Source organism: Anolis sagrei, chromosome X (assembly GCF_037176765.1).
Source record: "Anolis sagrei isolate rAnoSag1 chromosome X, rAnoSag1.mat, whole genome shotgun sequence".
Taxonomy (NCBI): Eukaryota; Metazoa; Chordata; class Lepidosauria; order Squamata; family Dactyloidae; genus Anolis; species Anolis sagrei.
Window position 1 is genome coordinate 63,959,173 of NC_090034.1, and position 20,841 is coordinate 63,980,013.

General features: G+C 41.8%; 1 protein-coding gene across 8 annotated transcripts in view; it reads left to right on the top strand.

The window, feature by feature from the left end:
* The window catches only part of PUM1 (pumilio RNA binding family member 1), an 80,249-nt gene that overhangs the window by 10,118 nt on the left and 49,290 nt on the right, over positions 1-20,841 (top strand). For 6 of the 8 annotated variants that reach the window (XM_060784675.2, XM_060784680.2, XM_060784679.2 and 3 more), the window contains exons 2-5: positions 7,616-7,989; positions 13,113-13,181; positions 17,245-17,353; positions 17,993-18,171. In XM_060784675.2, coding sequence (XP_060640658.1) covers positions 7,627-7,989; positions 13,113-13,181; positions 17,245-17,353; positions 17,993-18,171 — 720 coding nt within the window. In that variant the 5' untranslated portion in view covers positions 7,616-7,626. The remainder of the gene's footprint in view (positions 1-7,615; positions 7,990-13,112; positions 13,182-17,244; positions 17,354-17,992; positions 18,172-20,841) is intronic. The other 2 variants (XM_060784677.2, XM_060784684.2) reach the window with 1 other exon arrangement.

The window sequence follows — 20,841 nt, forward strand, 5'->3', positions numbered from 1 at the left end:
TATGGAGAGCCAACTGTCTTCCAGTGTATCTAATTATGGTATTGGAAGGAAGCTGAAGTAATCAGTTTGAATAATTGCCCTCAGCTTGTTACTAAGTTGTTCTTATTAAATATTAGTAGAACATGGCTAACAAAACCCAAAAGGTCCCGTTCATTACCTGAATGATACGGTTCAGTGTAGATTCCAGTTTTTAGATCATGCTGAAAGGTGTTTTGTTATATAGAGAACTAGTAAAATTAGTGAGAACTTGCTCATTTAAGTGTGGATTTTTCAAAATGGGTTTAACCCCTGCATATTTTTGATAGGAGGCTCATGTCCCAGTTTTTTATTTACCACTTTAGTATATGTAAATAGAATATCCCTTATTATCCCAAATACCATAGTTCAGTTTAGATGTGCAGAAACAGTGTTTTCCTGCTATATTTCAGGCTAGCACATTATTCTATGTTTTGTATATCAGACGGCGAGGTTGGAAGTTTCATTTGCAATTTTAAATTGTTCGTTACATTCAAATTGCATTTTATTTTTAAACTCTTAATTGGAATGAAATGGTCTTTTCAGCTCCTGTTCGTTCACCAACTTGAGTTAAAAAAATCACAGTTCATTGGGTTCATTCTGAATATATAATTAATCTTTGTTTCAGTGTTGTTGCTGTTACTTCAAAAGTGCTAACAGTAACAAGCTTCAAAAGGAGAGAGTGAATGGGTTATGTAGAGGGCTTTGAATTTCTATTAATCAAGACATGCTTCAATATGGATTCTGTTCACCCATTTCTTCTTATCAAATGTTGAGCAATATAATGTGGAGATTGAATGATTATAAGTGTATATCAACATTAAACATGCATTTTCAAATATGCTCAATTATTAGAGCCACTTGTGTATCTGCCCTCAAGTTCCCTGTTAACTTATGCTGTTCCTATGAATTTTGTAGGATTATCTTATTTTGCCAGTTACATTCTCTTAAATATAGTCTACACCACCTGACTGGAATTGCCAGTACCCTGTCCAGATACTAACCAGGGCTGACCCTTCTTGGTTTCCAAGATCAGGCAGATCGGGTGTTTTTAAATTATTCAGGTTCTGCTTGAGAGCTGCCTCGTTGTTGTGTGTCTGTGCTTCGTTCAGCTGAAAACAAAAAAGCTTTTCTTCAGTTAAATTGTACTCATCTGAAGAATTTAAGAAACGTCATGCACTTTAGTCCACTTGTCTGATGACTTCTGTATGGAAATACAAGAAAAATAACATGAACACTAACACTTTTAAAAAATTGGTTTTTAATTTCAATTTTACAGGGTAACAGGAGACATTACTAAAATGCAGCATTATAGAGGAAATAAAGAAGGGGGTTAAGAAAATTAAAATGGAAAAATATAAAGAATTAGAAAGGAAATTTATCTGGAAATGTATAGGACACCAGTTCAACAAGAAAATATGGGAACAGGATTAAGCTCAATGTGTTGGCATTGTAAAGTAGAGAAAGGCTGGTATGCAAATATGTTGTGGGACTGTTTAAATGCAACATTTTTTGGAATAAGATAACTAAAAAATAGGGAAACTATTCAAAATAACAATTCAAGTCAATATGGAACCTATGTTAATGGCAATTATAGGGAATAAAAAATTGCTGCGGAGAACCAAGATTTATTCAAAGCAATCATTCTAGCAGGAAAGGCGGTAATAGCCTGGGTATTGAGAGATGAGAAAAAATGGAATTTGGAAAAATTGGAATAACTATCTATTTAGAGTCATAGAGTTGGAAGAGACCTCATGGGCCATCCAGTCCAACCCCCTGCCAAGAAGCAGGAATATTGCATTCAAATAACCATTGACACATGGCCATCCAGCCTCTGCTTAAAAGCTTCCAAAAAAGGAGAGCTCCACTGCTGAACGGCTCTCACAGTCAGGAAGTTCTTCCTCATGTTCATATGGAATCTCCTTTCTTGTAGTTTGGAGCCATTGTTCCATTGCATCCTAGTCTCCAGGGAAGCAGAAAACAAGCTTGCTCCCTCCTCTATGTGACTTCCTCTCACATATTTATACATGGCTATCATATCTCCTCTCAGCCTCTCTTCTTCAGGCTAAACATGCCCAGCTCTTTAAGCTGCTCCTCATAGGGCTTGTTCTCTAGACACTTGATAATTTTAGTCACCCTCCTCTGGACACATTCCAGCTTGTCAATATCTCTCTTCAATTGTGGTGCCCAGAATTGGACACAATATTCCAGGTGTGGTCTAACTAAAGCAGAATAGAGGGGTAGCATTACTTCCTTAGATCTAGACACTAGGCTCCTATTGATGCAGGCCAAAATCCCATTGGCTTTTTTTGCCGCCACATGACATTGTTGGCTCATGTTTAACTTGTTGTCTACGAGGACTCCAAGATCTTTTTCACACGTACTGCTCTCGAGCCAGGCGTACCCCATTCTGTATCTTTGCATTTCGTTTTTTCTGCCAAAGTGGAGTATCTTGCATTTGTTACTGTTGAACTTCATTTTGTTAGTTTTGGCCCATCTCTCTAATCTGTCAATATCGTTTTGAATTCTGGTCCTATTTGAGCAAGTCCAATCTGATATTATTACATGCATAAGCCAAGAAGTTTCACAGGAGGACAAATTAGAAGTAGTTATAGATAAATGGACAATTTACATGAAATGGGTAGAAGAAGGTGAAGACAGTATATATATTGTACAAAGATCGAGAAGGTTATGTTTGTGGTTAAAGATAAAGATATAGAGGGAAGTGAGGGGGGAGTAGGAAAGGGAGGTGGGAAGAGGTGGGAGAAAAAATGTAATGTGAATGAACATGTAAAGAATATGAATAGATAATATAGAAATACTTTACCTCAATGTAAGTCTATAGTAGACACTTATTATCTGTTCAAATATGTTATTTTGTATTCAATAAAAATATCAAAAAATACAGCATTAATGAAATAGTACAATGCAGTGGAAACAATTAAGCAGTAAAATTTCAAGGCAGCACAGTCCTCAACATCATTGTTTACAGCAGTGGTTCTCAACCTTTCTAATGCCGTGACCCCTAAACCCTCATGTTGCAGTCACCCCCAACATAAAATTATTTTCGTTGCTACTTTATAACTGTCATTTTGCTACGGTTTTGAATCGTAATGTAAATATCTGATATGCAGGATATATGACACAAATGGAACATAATTAAAGCCTAGTGATTAATCACAAAAACAATATTTGGTGGGGTATAAACAAGGGATGATGGGATTTGCAGTACCTTCAACTGATTCAACTCTGACTTCCACAGACCACTAGGACCCCCGCAAATTACAGACCTGGACCAAGCTTGGCATATAGAACTCCCATGACCAAAAGAAAATACTTGAGAGGTTTGGGGAAAATAAACCCAGACATTTGGGATTTGCAGTTGTACTTACAATGAAAGAGTATTCTGAACTGCACAAACAATAGAATTCAATCAAACCTACATGGCAGGCTGTCACTAACCTTAGCACTAATATGGGCCCCTGTCTCTTGCATCCTATGGGCTGTGGTGCAGATAAATAGGATCCCATGGGGGAAAAGTGATTTTAACTTAAGCCCCTGTCTCTTGCATCCTATGGGCTGTGGTGCAGATAAATAGGATCCCATGGGGAAAGGTAATTTTAACTTGGGTGGTGCATAAATATAGGATCCCATGGGGGATTTTAACTTAGGCCCCTGTCTCTTGCATCCTTTGGGCTTTGGTGCAGATAAATAGGGAAACATTTTTAATCTGTGCCACTGTCCCTTGGCGCATCAAGAGAGGGCCTTTCCTTACTCTCTTAACCCCTGCAGTGGCTTGGAGTAGCAGCATGTTCCAGGCTCGAGGAGGAGGGGAGGAAAGAGACAGTTTGTGTGACGGGAAGAAATTTAAGAAAATAAAAGGCAGGCAGGGAGGGGGAAGAGTGTGATGGGAAGCAGAAGCAAGGGGAAGGAAGCACACGGTCTTTCCTTCCTTCCTTTTCCCTGCCCTCCTGCACCTTCCCCCGCCCACTTCGGCCACCCCCTGCCTACTGCAGCCTCTCCCCCCCTCCCCCGCCGCACCCTTTGTCACTGCCTTCCTCTGTTCACCCGCGATCAATTGGACCAGTGGATTGTTTCCTCCTCCAGGGGTGAAAATCTCGCTCCCTTTCCCAGTGGAGCCAGCGGCCATGTTAAGCTTGGGGCGCCCTCTTTGCGGGCAACTTGAGAGGGGAGGCCTGGAGAGCCCTGGCTGGAGGAGCCCGCAGCTCTGCCCTGACTCTCCTCCTTCTCCTCCCATCCATCCACTGATGGTTTTGCAGAGCTGCCAGACTGGCTGCAGGCCGAGCCCTGCTGTGGGCCCAGCAACCATTCCCAGGAGGGGGCAGGGCCATAGAAGGCAACATGCCGACCCCTCGAAAATGGCCCAGTGACCCCTCTGGGGGTCACCACCCCCAGGTTGAGAACCACTGGTTTACAGAGATTCCAGACAAAATTATTTTTTCCTTTTGCCTAAACGTTTCCAAGGAGTACGCTGCAGTTAAAGAACTGTCATAACAGATCTGAGTAGTGAACAGTGAAAAAAATGTTTTTAATGTTAGGTAAGTTTTGACTTATTCCCTCTGTAGTGTAGGTTATCGTGTTTCCCCTCTCCACTTGCTGTCCATGGTTGTGAAGAAAGGAGGACAGCCAGTTTAAAGCTGTCCCCCTGACTCCAGCAACGACAAGGCGGTGGGTCAAAAGATTGTGGTTGACTGTGTCAAATGCTGCTGTGAGATCCAATAACACAAGCAGCGCTGACCCGCCCTGGTCAAGCTGACATCGAAGGTGACCCGTGATGGAGACCAGCACAGTCTCTGTCCCGTGCCCCGCACGGAAGCCGGACTGGAAGAGTGCTAAATTCGTAAATACAGCAATTACTACATAACATTACCGTGTATTGAACTGGTTTTTTTTTTGTTTTAAAACATAATTTGTAAAATCATCACATAATTTGACGTTTAATAGGCTTTTCCTTAATCCATCCTTATTATCCAACAGTTTTGCTCATTCAACATTCTGCTGGCCTGTTTATGTTGGATAAGCAAAACTCTACTGTATTTCCTTCTTAAAAAACAAACATTTCTCCTTGCTATTTTTCCTAGTTTAAATTGCACCCTCTCTCTAATAACCTGTACATTTTTCCTGTGAGGCTCATACACCCTGTGGGGTTCATATACATACACTCCTGTTGCCATCAATCAGTCAGTCTCTTTGATTGCTTTTTAATACAGTTTTTAAAAGTCCTATATAATATATGGCTATGGGACAGCATTATAACCTAGCAATTCTTCCTTGGACCACTGATTATTCCTGACTTTAAAAAAAAACCCCTTTTGCCACTGAATGATCTCTATAGTCAGTTTATTTATTTTTCACATTTATACAACGATCAGAATGTAAGAATACTGATGAATTTTGAAACTAGAATTTTCCTAAATGCACCATGTAGGTGATGTATCTGAGTGAAGTGGGTCAAAATAAACCAAAAAAGTTGGAAGGATGTTATAGGACATTTGGTATATATTAAATTCTAATGGGTCACCATTTCCTTAGGCATTTTCTTGCTTTGTACGTATCTTTAAAATTAACTTTTGCACCAACGAGGGTGCATTGGAAAACATAATTGCATCTAGCCTTGCCTCCTAGGTTGTGGTACCTCTCAGTGATGCTTGTGACCCTCACTTACGATGTAGTTGTCAAAAAGTGCTCCTTCTCTTTTAGTCTGCTTTAACATAGTCTTAAAGCAAATGCTTCCAACTTATTTGTCTTGACTTTACAACATGTAAACATTTACATAGTTTGTATGTGTTTGGATCTGGAAGTGCTTGCTATGATATACATTTCAGAATGTCTGGTGAGAATGCAAACCAGATAGAATAATAGAAACCCAGTATCATTGAGTTTAAGAGACCACAAAGATCATCCAGTCCTACCCCTGCTGTCCAGGAAAATACAATCAAAGCAATCCAACATCTGCTTAAAAATTTCCAGAGAAGGAAATTCCACTACATTCTGAGGCAGGCTATTCCACTGCCAAACAGCTACCACTACCAGGAAGTTTTTCCTAATGTTTAGGTGGGATCTCTTTCCCTTCAATTTGAATCCAATTCTCCATGCGCTTTGAATGCAATTTTCCTGCTTCTTGGCAGGGGGTTGGATTGGATGGCCCACGAGGTCTCTTTCAACTCTGTGATTCTATGTCATAATCATTAGAGCAGCAGCCCCCTCCTCAGTTTCCCTTCCCTTCCACATGAATCAGAGAACCACTTGAAAACCACTGAGAATAGCGTCTTTTGTATATTGACTTCCTAAGTAATGCCTCCCAACCAAGACTAATTTGCATTAGTACTAATCTGATTTTGGTTTTTTTTCTTCAAGTACATATCCCCATTCTGACGGATTATGTCCTTATGGTTCAAAGGAAATTGAAACCTTTATGTCATTCTTTCTCTTGTGTACCTTTTATCATGATCTCCATGGAAGGCTTCTTAAACCATCAGTCATTTTATGTTTTGGAAGAATGCCCAAATATCATGTCTTTCCTTTTTTATAATACAATAATTTATTATAGAAATTACAGGTATTTTTTGCTTAGAGTATTGGGGTTCCAAGTTATAATTGCATGGTTTTAATATACTTACATCTTCTATATATATAAAAATGCTCTGTGCATAATGAGTACCTTAAAAACGAAAGAACCAATGAACGAAATCACACCAAATTTGGCAACAAAATGTCTCACAACACAAGGAGTGACTATCACTCAAAAATTATGATTTTGTCATTTGGGAGTTGTAGTTGCTGGGATTTATAGTTCACCTACAATCAAAGAGCATTCTGAACTCCCATCAACGATGGAATTGAACCAAACTTGGCACACAGAACTCCCATGACCAACAGAAAATACTGGAAGGGTTTGGTGGGCATTGACCCTGAGTTTGGGAGTTGTAGTTACTGGGATTTGTAGTTCACCTACAATCAAAGAGCCTTCTGAACCTCACGAACACAGAATTAAGGCAAACTTCCCACACAGAACCCCTATGAGCAAAAGAAAATACTTAAGGCCATCCAGTCCAACTCCCTTCACCAGGGTAAGAAAACATAATCAAAGCCCTCCTGACAAAGAGCCAACCACCCATAGATAAAGATAGATATATATGATTCACACACACATAGATATAGTATCATAGATTTGAAAGGGACCCCTAAAGAAGGAGAATTCTATATTGCATGTTCCAGTGTAGGCAAACCATACAATCTCCACATCAACAGTGACGAAGAAACAGCAAGAAATACTGTTTATCCACAAGCAGAAAGACATTACATACAACACTTTCTCATTACTTTATTTTCCAGATCACCAGACTGGACCATAGCAACGCGTGGCAGGGGATGGCTAGTTTATTATATGCTTACAGTTGTTTGCTACAGTGTGTTTGGGCCATATTGAATTGTATGGGTTTTACTGTGAATTCTGTTGACTGCAGCTATAGAGTTCATTTGGGTTTTTTTTTAAAAAAAACGAGTACATAAACCTCATATGTATACTGGTCATGAAATAATGATTTCAATTAAGTCTTTTGAATCTGTTTCTCCTTAGGTATTGGTGGAATGAGCGTTGCGTGTGTTTTGAAGAGAAAAGCAGTGCTCTGGCAGGACTCCTTCAGCCCTCACCTGAAACACCATAGTCAAGAAGCAACTAATCCCAACATGCCTGTTGTTTTGACATCTGGAACAGGGTCCCAGGCTCAGCAACAGCCAGCTGCAAATCAAGTCCTTGCAGCAGGGACCCACTCTAGCCCTGTTCCTGGATCCATAGGAGTTGCAGGCCGCTCCCAGGATGACGCAATGGTGGATTACTTCTTTCAGAGGCAGCATGGTGAGCAGCTTGGAGGAGGCGGAAGTGGTGGAGGCAGCTATAATAACAGCAAGCATCGGTGGCCTACCGGGGATAACATTCACGCTGAACATCAGGTAAAAAGTTAAATATTTCAGATGTACAAATGAGCCTAGCAAGCCTATGAATATTTGTATTATCTCTGAGTTTTTATGTGTCACTTCTTGGGCTTCTAACACATATGCCCTAGCATAAGATATAGCATTGAGAGAACCCCATAACAAAATGTATGTATATTCACATGTTGTCTTAGGTATTCTTGTTTGTTTATCGCTGTGCAAAAATTCCGTACTTTTTTCAGCAAGCTGCTGTCATTGGTGCTTTTGTTGAGTTGAACATTTCCAGTTCTCAGGACACTGTAGCCAAATTTTTATGATGTGGCAGGATGTTTTCACACCGTGAGTGTGGAAAACACTCCTAAAATTGTCAGTACTTCATCTCCCCTCTACATTTTTAGACTTTGTTTTGTTGTTGTTTGTCTTTATTAGTTGCTGAGTAAGTTTTTCTCCACATCATTCAGGCTGCTTGAAGATCTACTCACTGAGTCAAGAAAAGGTTAGTGGGTGGGTGCTCTCGTAAGAGTTTCTGTACATTTAGTCCATTTAGTGGAGCCGCAGTGGTGCAATGGGGTAAACCCTTGTGCCAGCTCAACTGCTGACCTGAAGGTTGGCGGTTTGAATCCACTAGATGGGATGAGTTCCCGTCTGTCAGCCCCAACTTCCCATGCGGGGACATGAAAGAAGCCTCCCACAAGATGGTAACACATCCGGGCGTCCCATGGGCAACGTCCTTGCAGATGGCCAATTCACACCAGAAGCAACTTCCAGTATTTCTCAAGTTGCTTCTGACACGTTTTTTTTTTAAAGTCCTTACTGGAGCCAACAATAGAGGATGAGTGGTTAAAAATCCATTGGTTTAAATGACAAATGATTTCACCCTTCTAGCCCGTATTATTATCGGCTCTTGCATTTTTCCTCCAGTTCCTGTCCAGAAACTATTGCTCAAGCTCCTAGCCCTCCGAACTCAGTATTTATTACTGTTCAGGTTATTGATTATTTCATTATATTTGTTATGTTTTATGATATGTCTGGTCCATGAAGTCACGAAGAGTTGGAAATGACACAACAATGATGTGTTTATTTTATTTTTAATCATTATTTTATTGCGTCTTAATCTATGTTTGCCTAGGCTTGTCCCCATATAAGCCGGCCCAAGTCCCTTCGAGGAAATGGAGACGGAGTATAAAAATAAAGTTGGGTTGTTGTAGGTTTTTTTGGGCTATATGGCCATGTCTGAGGCATTCTCTCCTGACGAAGAAGAAACAAATGCGGTCATCGCTAATAGTCAACATGGATTTATCAAAAACAAGTCATGCCAGACTTTTCTTTTTTTCAATAGAGTTACAAGCTGGGTAGATGCAGGGAATGCCGTGGATGTAGCCTACCTGGATTTCAGTAAGGCCTTCGACAAGGTCCCCCATGACCTTCTGGCAAGGAAACTAGTCCAATGTGGGCTAGGCAAAACTACGGTGAGGTGGATCTGTAATTGGTTAAATGGGCAAACCCAGAGGGTGCTCACCAATGCTTCCTCATTGCCCTGGAAAGAAGTGACGAGCGGAGTGTTGCAGGGTTCTGTCCTGGGCCCACTCCTGTTCAATATCTTTATTAATGACTTAGATGAAGGGTTAGAAGGCATGATCGTCAAGTTTGCAGACGACACCAAATTGGGAGGGATAGCCAATACTCCAGAGGACAGGAGCAGGATCCAAAACGATCTTGGCAGATTAGAGAGATGGGCCAAAACTAACAAAATGAAGTTCAACAGTGACAAATGCAAGATACTCCACTTTGGCAGGAAAAACGGAATGCAAACATACAGAATGGGGGACACCTGGCTCGAGAGCAGTACGTGTGAAAAAGATCTTGGAGTCCTCGTGGACAACAAGTTAAACATGAGTCAACAATGTGATGTGGCAGCAAAAAAAGCCAGTGGGATTTTGGCCTGCATCAATAGGAGCATAGTGCCTAGATCTAGGGAAGTAATGCTACCCCTCTATTCGGCCTTGGTTAGATCACACCTGGAATATTGTGTCCAATTCTGGGCACCACAATTGAAGAGAGATATTGACAAGCTGGAATGTGTCCAGAGGAGGGTGACTAAAATGAAGTGTCTAGAGAACAAGCCCTATGAGGAGCAGCTTAAAGAGCTGGGCATGTTTAGCCTGAAGAAGAGAAGGCTGAGAGGAGACATGATAGCCATGTATAAATATGTGAGAGGAAGTCACAGGGATGAGGGAGCAAGTTTGTTTTCTGTGGGGTATCTTTTCCCTTAAGTGATGGATGCACCTGTTTTCCATGTTTTTCCAATTCCCCTGTTGATCAAGATAGTGTCAAAGATGCAGCGACAAAACACAAATTGTGTATGTTAACAACAAAATGGCCATGTCAGCTGTGGCATCAAGGTAATAATGGTAATGATAATAATAATAAATTTTATTTGTACCCAGTCACCATCTTCCCGAATTTACTCAGGGCAGCTCACAAAACACTCCAAAGTTCTGCATTTAAAATAAACAGTACATAGACATAAAAACAATAACATAATACTACGACTGCAAACACACATAAAATAGCACATAGTAAAATATTAAAATTCATAAAACACAGTTGTGACTGGATTTTTTTCCCGTGTCAGGAGCAACTTGAGAAATCGCAAGTAGCTTCTGGTATGAGAGAATTAGCTGTCTGCAAGGACGTTGCGCAGGAACGGCCAGATGTTTTCATGTTTTACCATCCATGTGGGAGGCTTCTCTCATGCCCCTGCATGGGGAGCTGGAGCTGACAGAGGGAGCTCATCCGCTCTCTCTGACCTGTCGGTCTTCAGTCCTGCCGGCACAAGGGTTTAACCCATTGTGCCACCAGGGGCTCCTGCGGATAAAACTGGTTGTTTTCAATTAATGAGCCAAGTGCCAAACTGAAGCAAACACTAAGTCCTCAGAGTAACCCTTAGACTCTACTCAAGATCATAGGCTTGTTTAAAAAGCCATGATTTTAGACAGGATCGGAAAACTTGGAGAGAGGGGGCTAACCTAATCTCTCTAGGGAGGGCATTCCAGAGCCAAGGGGCTACTACCGAGGAGGCCCTCTCTCTCCTCTCCACCAACCATACTTGGGATGGTGGTGGGACCGAGAGAAGGGTCTGCCCAACAGATCTCAGAGCCCACATCGGTTCATAGAAGGAGATGCTGTTGCAAAGATAGGTTGGACCCGAAGCGTATAAAGCTTTATAGGTAATAACCTGCACTTTGAATTGGGCCCAGAAATTTGTCAAAAGCCAGTGGAGCTGCTTTAAAAGGGGTGTGATATGCTCCCTATAGCTAGCCCCAGTTAGCAATCTGACAGACGATCTTTGCACTAATTGCAGCTTCTGAGCCTTCTTCAAAGCCAGCTCCACGGAGAGTGCATTGTCGTAATCCATTCTGGATGTAACTAAGGCATGGAGCACTGTGGCCAAGTTAGGCTTTTCAAGGTATGGTTGCAGCTGGTGCACCGATTTTAACTGCAAAGGCCCTCCCGTCCACGCCCCACACCTGACCTTCAAGTGTCAGAGGACTGCAGACCTATGTTCACAGGGGGAGTGTAAGCCCGTTGAATACAGGTTGCCACCCTATACCCCGATCGGCCTCATGACTGACCAGGATGACCTCTGCCTTGTCAGGATTAAACCTCAGTTTGTTGGCCCTTATCCAGTCCATCACAGTGGCCAGGGACTAGTCCAGGACTCTGGGAGCTTCCTTGGAATAAGGTTGGAAAGCGTAGTAAAGTTGTGTGACATCTACATAGAGATGGTGCCCAACTTCAAAGGTCTTCTTCAACTGGTTCAGGTTCTTCATTACCACCTGCTTCTTCAAAATGATCTTCTCAATCAATTATTATTATTTTCAAGTGGATTTGGAGTGGCCGGCCCGCTCTCCAGATTTGGCCCCTTGTGATTTTTTTCTATGGAGTTTTTTTGAAATCTCGTGTTTATGTGAACCGTCCAAGGACCCTACAAGACTTGAAGACCAACATCCAGGAAGAAATTGCCAACATAACGCCTGCTATGCTGACAAGAGTCATGACAAACGCCAGAAATCGGTTTACTCAGTGTATGGAGAATGGGGGACGTCACCTACCTAATTTGATCTTCTAAACTACGTAAAACAAAATATATTTAACAATTTAGCAAGGAGAAAATTATAGATTGATTTTATTATATCTTCATTGACACTGTGAACCACTTGCTTCTGAAAGATAATTCACAAATCCAACTAGCTTTCAAAAAGATAATGAACAACTGAATATTAGAGATATATATTCTCTAAGAACAACTCTATTGCTTTGGTATGTCTAAGGTTTACTTTTTAAGAAGAAGGTTTTTAAGATCAAGTCAGGGGGTGCTGTGGTTTTAGCTTTGAATATGTTTAAATATCATTGATATTTAATTTTGTTTTAATGTTTGTATATTTGTGGATTTTAAATTGTATTGAAATTCTTTTAATGTAAGCAGCCTTGAGTCTCCTTTGTGGGAGGCAGAAGTAGGGGTATAAATAACAACAATGACATTGTGCTTCTGAAAATTCAGATATGTATCTATACAAACATCTGATTTACAAACGATTCATAGTTAACAGTGGTGAGACAGCAGAAAATGAGAAAAATCTACAGCTAGGAAGAGAAATTCACTCCTGGAAGAGTTACTATCATGAGGAAAAGGTGTCTTCACTGAAGCTTTTATCACCAATCTTTGTTTCCACAACAAACCAAATTATTCTATTACAGGGGCAAAAAGTGAGGTGAAATCTACTGAATAGGGACACAGGCAGCAAAACAAATGCCACAGGGGTGTTAACTGTTTCCTATCCAAAGCTACTATCTATATATGTATGGCTGGAGTTACACTTTTAAAATGTGCCTGTTTTGACTTGCATACAAATTCAGCTTAAGAACAAACCTACAGAATCTATCTTATTCTTAACTTGGGAACTGCCTTTATGTGTCCTTATTTTAAAAAATCTGTTTCTACAGCCTTGATGTGTCTTTTTAATATTTTTGTTCATGTCAGGTGCACCTATTTTTATGTTATTTTTGAATAGTTCATTCTATTTTATTGTTTAGTTTGTCCATCTAATAACAAACTTCAATCTTTCAATGCTTCATAGGTCCGATCTATGGATGAATTAAATCACGATTTTCAAGCACTTGCTCTGGAAGGAAGGGCTATGGGAGAAGTAAGTGAATAATTTCCCATTATGTCTATATCTTGATCTTCCTCATGGAAGTCACAGTCGTTTCCAGTCTTGATATCTGTGCCAGACCTACCTCATTCCAGATGGAAACCTATACAACAATGGCCTCAAATTTAGATGTGAATGTTCTTTTCTTTCTCAAAGTTGCGGATGTTGCCCGAGTGAAATTTTTCAATCTTAATTGTGGAAGATGTCTGTTCATTATGTAGCCTGTGACTGCTATATAGCAAGGATTGTAAATCAGCACAGATTCATACAAGACAATGGAGTTTGTACATAGGGGATGTAGGGGATGTCAATTAAAAAAGAATAATGTAGCCTTCTGGACGTGTTGTTATCCCTACATATTGACTACAGCAGATTGATATTAGAGTCTGAAATGTCTTGAAAGAGACAACATTGGAGAGGTAGTCCAAGTCTGTGTTGATATTTTCAAGTCTGTGTTGATATGGCGGGGGGGGGGAGGGGCGGGCTATGCTCGCCTGAGAAAGTTTTTCTCTTAGGGCAGTTCCTGTGCTGAGCATCTCTGGCATCGAAAGTGTTGGCCTGGTGTGGGATTCCTGTGAGAGCATAGCCTTTCTGCTGGTGTACCGTGCGCCTAGCGCACCAGCAGACAGCCTATCCCAACTGCTTGAGACTGTGTCGGAGTGGTCCTTGAGGTTCCCCAGAGTTATCGTCTTGGGGGATTTCAATGTCCACGCTGATGCAGGCTCTTGTTCATTAGTGGCTGTGGACCTAGTGTCTACCATGGAGACACTAGGACTCTCGCTTTGTAGTACTGGGCCCACGCATCGGGCGGGACACATGCTAGATTTGATTTTCAGCGCAGGAATTCAAGTGACCCAAGCCTCCACAATAGAGGTTCCATGGTCGGATCACTGCGCTCTGAGAGTCCGGTTGGAGCATGCCTACCCACGCTGCAAGGGCACCGAGCCAGTTTGGGCTCGCCCAAGGAGACTTATGGAACCCAGTAGGTTCCGTAATGTTCTGAGGGATCTGGAGCCTGCCAGCGACTCGATCGATGTGCAGGTGGACACATGGAACATCAGGTTATCTAATGCACTCGACGAGATCGCCCCTAGACGCCCTCTCAGACCCCGCCGAAATCGGTCTCCTTGGTTCACCGAGGAACTTCGACTGATGAAGCGGGAAAAGAGACGGCTGGAGGGCGTGTGGCCAGAACTCCGTGACGGAGCATCGAGATCAGCTTATGAGGCATTTAGGGAGTCCTATGAGCATGCTATTGCCGAGGCGAAGTGAGTATATTATGCTTCTTTGATAGCGTCTGCTAGCTCACGCCCGGCAAAATTGTTCAAAATAATTCGATCTCTAACAACGGTTCCTACCGTCCCAAAAAGTGGTCATCAGGCCCCTTCAGCCGAGGTTTTTCAGAGCTACTTTGCAGACAAGATCTCGCTACTTCGCCGGGACCTCCCCGCCACAATTGATACAGTGAGAGAACTTGAGACTCTGTGGCCACTTGCTGGGCGCATCCTCGACCGGTTCATCCCGCTGGACGCAGGGGCTGTCGATAGGCTCATAGCTGCAGCTAGACCGACCACGTGCTCCCTCGATCCGTGTCCCTCTTGGTTGGTGAAATCCTGCTTGGAGGGATTACGCGACCCTCTGTTGAAGATTATAAACAGCTCCCTTGAGCAAGGAGTTTTTCCAGAGGGTTTAAAAGAGACGGTGGTCTCTCCCCTGCTGAAGAAACCAGACTTAGATTGTTCGGTTCCCTCCAGTTACCGCCCAGTTTCGAATCTCTCGTTCCTGGGCAAGGTGATTGAGAGGGCAGCAGCGGAGCAGTTGCAGCAATTCCTAGACGACACAGCCGGACTAGATCCCTTCCAGTCCGGCTTCCGTGCGGGGCACGGGACAGAGACTGTGCTGGTCTCCATCACGGATCACCTTTGATACCAGCTTGACCAGGACGGGTCAGCGCTGCTTGTGTTATTGGATCTCACAGCAGCATTTGACACAGTCGACCACAATCTTTTGACCCACTGCCTTGTCATTGCTGGAGTCAGGGGGACAGCTTTAAACTGGCTGTCCTCCTTTCTTCACAACCGTCGACAGCGAGTGGAGAGGGGAGGCCTGGTCTCTGAGAGGTCCACTCTATCTTGTGGGGTTCCTCAGGGGGCCATTCTCTCCCCTCTGTTATTTAACATCTATATGCGACCACTTGCTCAGCTGGTTCGAGGTTTTGGGCTTGAGTGTTACCAGTACGCTGATGACATTCAGCTTGTGCTGAAGATGGAAGGCCGACCGGACTCTGTACCCGATTATTTCCATCAATGCCTCAAGGCCGTTACTGGATGGTTGTGTGCCAGCAGGTTGAGGGTGAATCCAGCAAAGACGGAGATCCTATGGCTGGGTCGACCGGGCAGTGGGGACATCCAGCTGCCTACCCTGGATGGCGAGGCACTACGCCCGTCATCATTGGTAAAGAGTCTGGGAGTCCTTTTGGACCCTCTGGTGACGATGCCCAGGTCTCCGCCGTTAGCAGAACCGCCTTCTTTCATCTGCGGCAGGCTAGACAGCTAGCCCCCTACCTGTCCTGGGACGACCTAGCTACGGTGATCCAGGCCACGGTCATCTCAAGACTGGACTATTGTAACGCCCTCTACATTGGCCTTCCTCTGTCGGTGATCCGGAAGCTCAAGTTGGTACAAAATGCAGCTGCTCGGCTTCTTGCGGGAATTCCGATGAGATGCTACATAACTCCAATCTTACTACAGCTGCATTGGTTACCAAAGTGATGGTACTCACCTTTAAGCCCTTGCATGGTCTGGGGCCGATGTATCTGAGGGACCGCCTCACCCCCTACCAACCCCAGAGATCCCTCCGTTCTGAGGACCAAGATCTATTGGAAGTCCCCAGTGTCAAGACCTTGCGTCTAACAGCAACCAGACGCAGAGCCTTCACAGCAGTGGCACCATCACTCTGGAATACTCTGCCACCTGAAGTCTGTGCCTTGCGGGACTTACCAGCTTTCCGCAGGGCATGTAAGACATACCTGTTTCGACAGGCTTTTAATGTTTGATATTGTTGTTTTTAAATTGTTTTAAATTGCTTTTAAATTTTGTTAGATTTTAGCTATTCTTGTAAGCCGCTTCGAGACCCAGGGGAGTGTCGGCATATAAGTTTAAATAAAAAATAAATAAAAAATAAATATATTTCAACAAAAGTATGAGCAACGAATATAGGAAGATCTGACTGTTTTATCTATTTGGCCCAACGTTTGGTACTTTGGCAGGCAGCGATTCCACAAGCTCTCAGACAGATTAACTTTTTTTCCTGAAGACTGCTGCTTTGAGTCTCTGTTAAGAGAGAAAACATGGTATATAAATATAGCAATAATATGTTCCCTACTGGGATGATTCTGCTGTCCTTCATTCATGGAAATTTTGCTGGCATAGGAAAAAGCAATAATAATGTATTTTCTTCTTTCAACAATAGATCTTGCATATTTTTCCACATTTTATTTATTTATTTATTTACGGCATTTATATGCCGCCCTTCTCACCCCGAAGGGGACTCAGAGCGGCTTACAATATATATTTTCATACAATATATTATATTATTAGCATAGTACAATATCAGTATATATTACTATATTGCACTATACCATTATATTTAAAAATATTATTAGTAATATTACATGTAATTAAATATATAATTGTAATTATAATACTGAATTATGATTACTAGTATTATATTGTATTACATTATGATATTATAAATATTATATGTATATACAATATACTATATTATATTATTAGTAAAGACAAGATGGAAATGTCTTCTGCTCCCCTCTGTCTTCGCTCTGGCCAGAGCAGCCGTTGGTACCAGAAGGGGGAGGGGCCTCTCAAGTGATGATATGGGCAGAAGACAAGATGGATTTCTGATCCTTTTATTCTAGTTCAGTATATTAGAGATCGAGAAAGACAGTTGAAAACATACCAAAGTGTTGTCTTTTGAGCTTATCTTTTTTAAAAATAAATAAATAAAACGCTTTGTAATACCCTTTAAAACTATTTTATAGCAGCTGTTACCAGGGAAGAAATTTTGGGAGTCGGATGATTCAACCAAAGATGGACCAAAAGGAATATTTTTGGGTGATCAGTGGAGAGACAGTGCGTGGGGCACATCAGGTACTCCTGCTTATCATAACTGAAAAGTATTTGAAACAAGCTGCTTTCTCTTATTTAGAACTTTCTCCTTCTTCCAGCTCTTGTAGCAAAAGCATTTTGGGAAAAGTCGTAAATGGGATGTCAAAATAATTGTGAAGTTAAATTTGTAGAGTTCTCATATTTTAAAATACTATAGTTACATGTAGAATAAGAACTCCCACTGACTTTGCTGTGTGGGTATGGAAGAGAATTGAGGCTAAAGCTTGCTCTGACCACATGAAGTGTATCTCTCATCTGTTTCAATAGGACTGCTGGTCCTTAAGTGCAGTTCAAAACAACCGACTGATTTTCACTGTTCTTGGCACCATTTGCCTGGTGAAAGATTAAGAAGTGGGTCACTATAGATGGATGTGTGTAGCTATCCTATTAACAACTGCTTGCAAGATTACTTTGGTGTCTTGAATTCATCAGCTATCAGAATATTTGTTTAAATACTGTGGTTTCTTGTTGTCCATGGCTAAGACCATTCTGGTTTGTAGAGATTGCGAAATTGACTTTCCTCAAGTGGGAAGGAGTTTCATATTTGAAACTGCTGATAACTTTTTTTTTCTAAACAAATACTGCAAAAGACAAGTGACGTTACATGTATGTCTGTTGCAGATCATTCTGTTTCCCAACCAATCATGGTTCAGAGAAGACCCGGCCAAGGTTTCCATGTGAATAGTGAGGTTAACTCAGTGCTGTCACCACGATCAGAAAGTGGTGGACTTGGAGTTAGCATGGTGGAGTATGTGTTGAGCTCATCCCCTGGGGATTCATGTCTCAGAAAAGGAGGATTTGTAAGTATATCAGATTATACATAGTTTCACTGTCTCTTCTAAGCATGATGTGTATTGCTGAAACGGATTGCTGTATTTCAGCACTGGAAGAGTTTAGTCCTACAATAATCTAAATTCCAAAAAAGATAATGCAAATGTAGGAAAGCTTATTTAATAGTAGAGGATGGGAATAGTTGCACAGAAATGAATGCCCAGCTATCTTTTCAATACAGGCTTTAAAAAACCTGACGGTACACATTATATTTTACTTTGATTTCGTGTCAAAAGCATTGCATAAATAAACAAGTATAAAACTGATAAAATAAAAGGAGCAGAAGCAGCTAAATAATTTCAGACCAGAAACTGGCAACAGCAACTACATTTTCTGTAGCTTTAAATAGTTCTTCCTCCGTGTATGAGGCAAGTTATGGTGGGCAAGCATACGAGTGCAAAGTTGTTTTTTCTGCTCCACAATAGCACAAGATGGAGGATTCTTCTAGGTCATCCCATTTGGCCAGGTTGTCTTTTGATCTGCCCACTGCACTTCTGAGTCTGTTTCAGGACTTCCATGTTGCTCATTCTTGGTTTGCCCCTGGAGGAAAACCCTCAGGAGGGGGCATCCAGTTGGAATTACCTGATTTTGCTGCCCAGAGGGATACTCTTGCTGTTGCTAGGGAAACATTTAGAGGAGTAGTGGTTCTCATGAAACTTCACCTTGATTTGAGTCTTCTGGGAGGAGACTGATAGCCATATAATGGGTGGCTTTCACAGTATTCAACCTTATTTCTCTCGCAGTTGGCAGCAACTTCCCGTTGCATTTCAGTGGGGCAATGCCAGGTAGCTTATCAAATCTATCAGCAGGTATAGGTTTGAGACATCCTGTGATGATGATGATAACAAATTGTATTTCTTAACTGCCTCTCCTCATGGCTTGAGGCAGGTTACAGAATAATTAAAACTCATAAGCAAAGCAAAAGCACCAAAATGCACATATAAAAATTGTATTTCTATGAAACTTAAACACCACAACAAATCTCTATAAAATATTATTTTATTATTATTATTTACAGTTTTTATATTCCGCCCTTCTCACCCCGCAGGGGACTCAGGGCGGATTACAGTAAACACATATATGGCAAACATTCAATGCCAGTATGACAAACAACATTTAACAGACAAATACACCGAGGCTATTTAACTTTTTTCTGGCCGCCAGGGGAGCTGCTGCTTTTCATCATCCATCAACGACACCGATGAAGTTCTTCCGCATTCCACATTCCCCGGAGTCTTTTTTCTTTATGGCCTCATAAATTAGTTAAATTTAGCCTCCCACACAAGGTGGTACCTTATTTTCCTACTTGACAGATGCAACTGTCTTTCGGGTTGCAAAGGTCGACAACGGGCTACACAATAGCTGGACACCCACTCCAGCCCGGGCTGGCTTCGAACTCATGACCTTTTGGTCAGAGTGATCTTAATGCAGCTGACACTCAGCCAGCTGCGCCACAATCCCGGTACACAATACATATTAACATACACAAAACTGAGGTTAAACAAAGGACACACCTTTAAAATTCATGTTTAAAGACTGTCTGGGTAGCCTGCTGGAAGAGATAGGTCTTTACATAGTTTTTAAATTCCAACAGCTCATATTGCTGTCGAAGTTCTTCCCTGGTGTGGTACAATTTTCTGGAAATGCAGGAAAAATGGAAGCAGTAGGATGAGGTGCAGAATCCAGCTTCTTGAAAATTTACCTTTTACAAAGTTTCAATTTTATATATAAGCAGTCCCTGTGTTACAAACGTCTGACATACATCCAGCTCCAAGTAACAAATGGGGGTGAGACAACAGGAAGTCAGAGGAAATCTACCCCTAGGAAGGAAAATTCCCCCCTGTTATCAGGGGGAAAAGGTGTCTCTGAGGCTTTATCACCAATCCTTGTTTTCACAACAAGTCAACGTTTTCATAATCCAATTGCTACAGAGACAGAAAGTGAACAGAGGCACAAACAGCAAAACAACTTTGCAGGGATCTTAACCCTTCCCTATGCTACCCAAAACTTCCTTTTAAAAGTTTATGTGGTGTTACACTTAAAAATGTATTTATTCCAACTTAAATACAAATTCAAGAACAAACTTACGGATCCTATCTTGATTGTAACCTGGGAACTGCCTGTACAAGCAGTCGCCGAGTTACAAACATCTGACTTAACAAATGACTCCAAGTTAAGAATGGGAGTGAGACAACAGAAAGTGAGAGAAATCTACAGCTAGGAAGGGAAATTCACTCCTGGAAGAAGTGCTATCACGGGGAAAGGGGGTCTGCACTGAAGCTTTATCTCCAGTCCTTTTTTCCGCAAAAATTCCAGTTCTCACAGAGACTGAAAGTGGGGTGAAATCTTCTGAACAGGGACACAGGTAGCAAACCAAACACCACAGGGGTATTAACCCTTCCCTATGCTATGTAATATTATATTTGGCTGGAATAACACTGTTCTGACGTACAAACAAATCCAATTTAAGAACAGACCTCTAGAACCTATCTTGTTCATAATTTGAGTTTCACCAAGGCATTTATATTGGAGAACACATTTCTTCCCAGAAACTGTTGAGCTCTAGAATGCTCTGATAGTGGTTCTGCACAATCATAAGACCCATTTATATGAATTCACAGGTGGCCATTTTAAAAGCT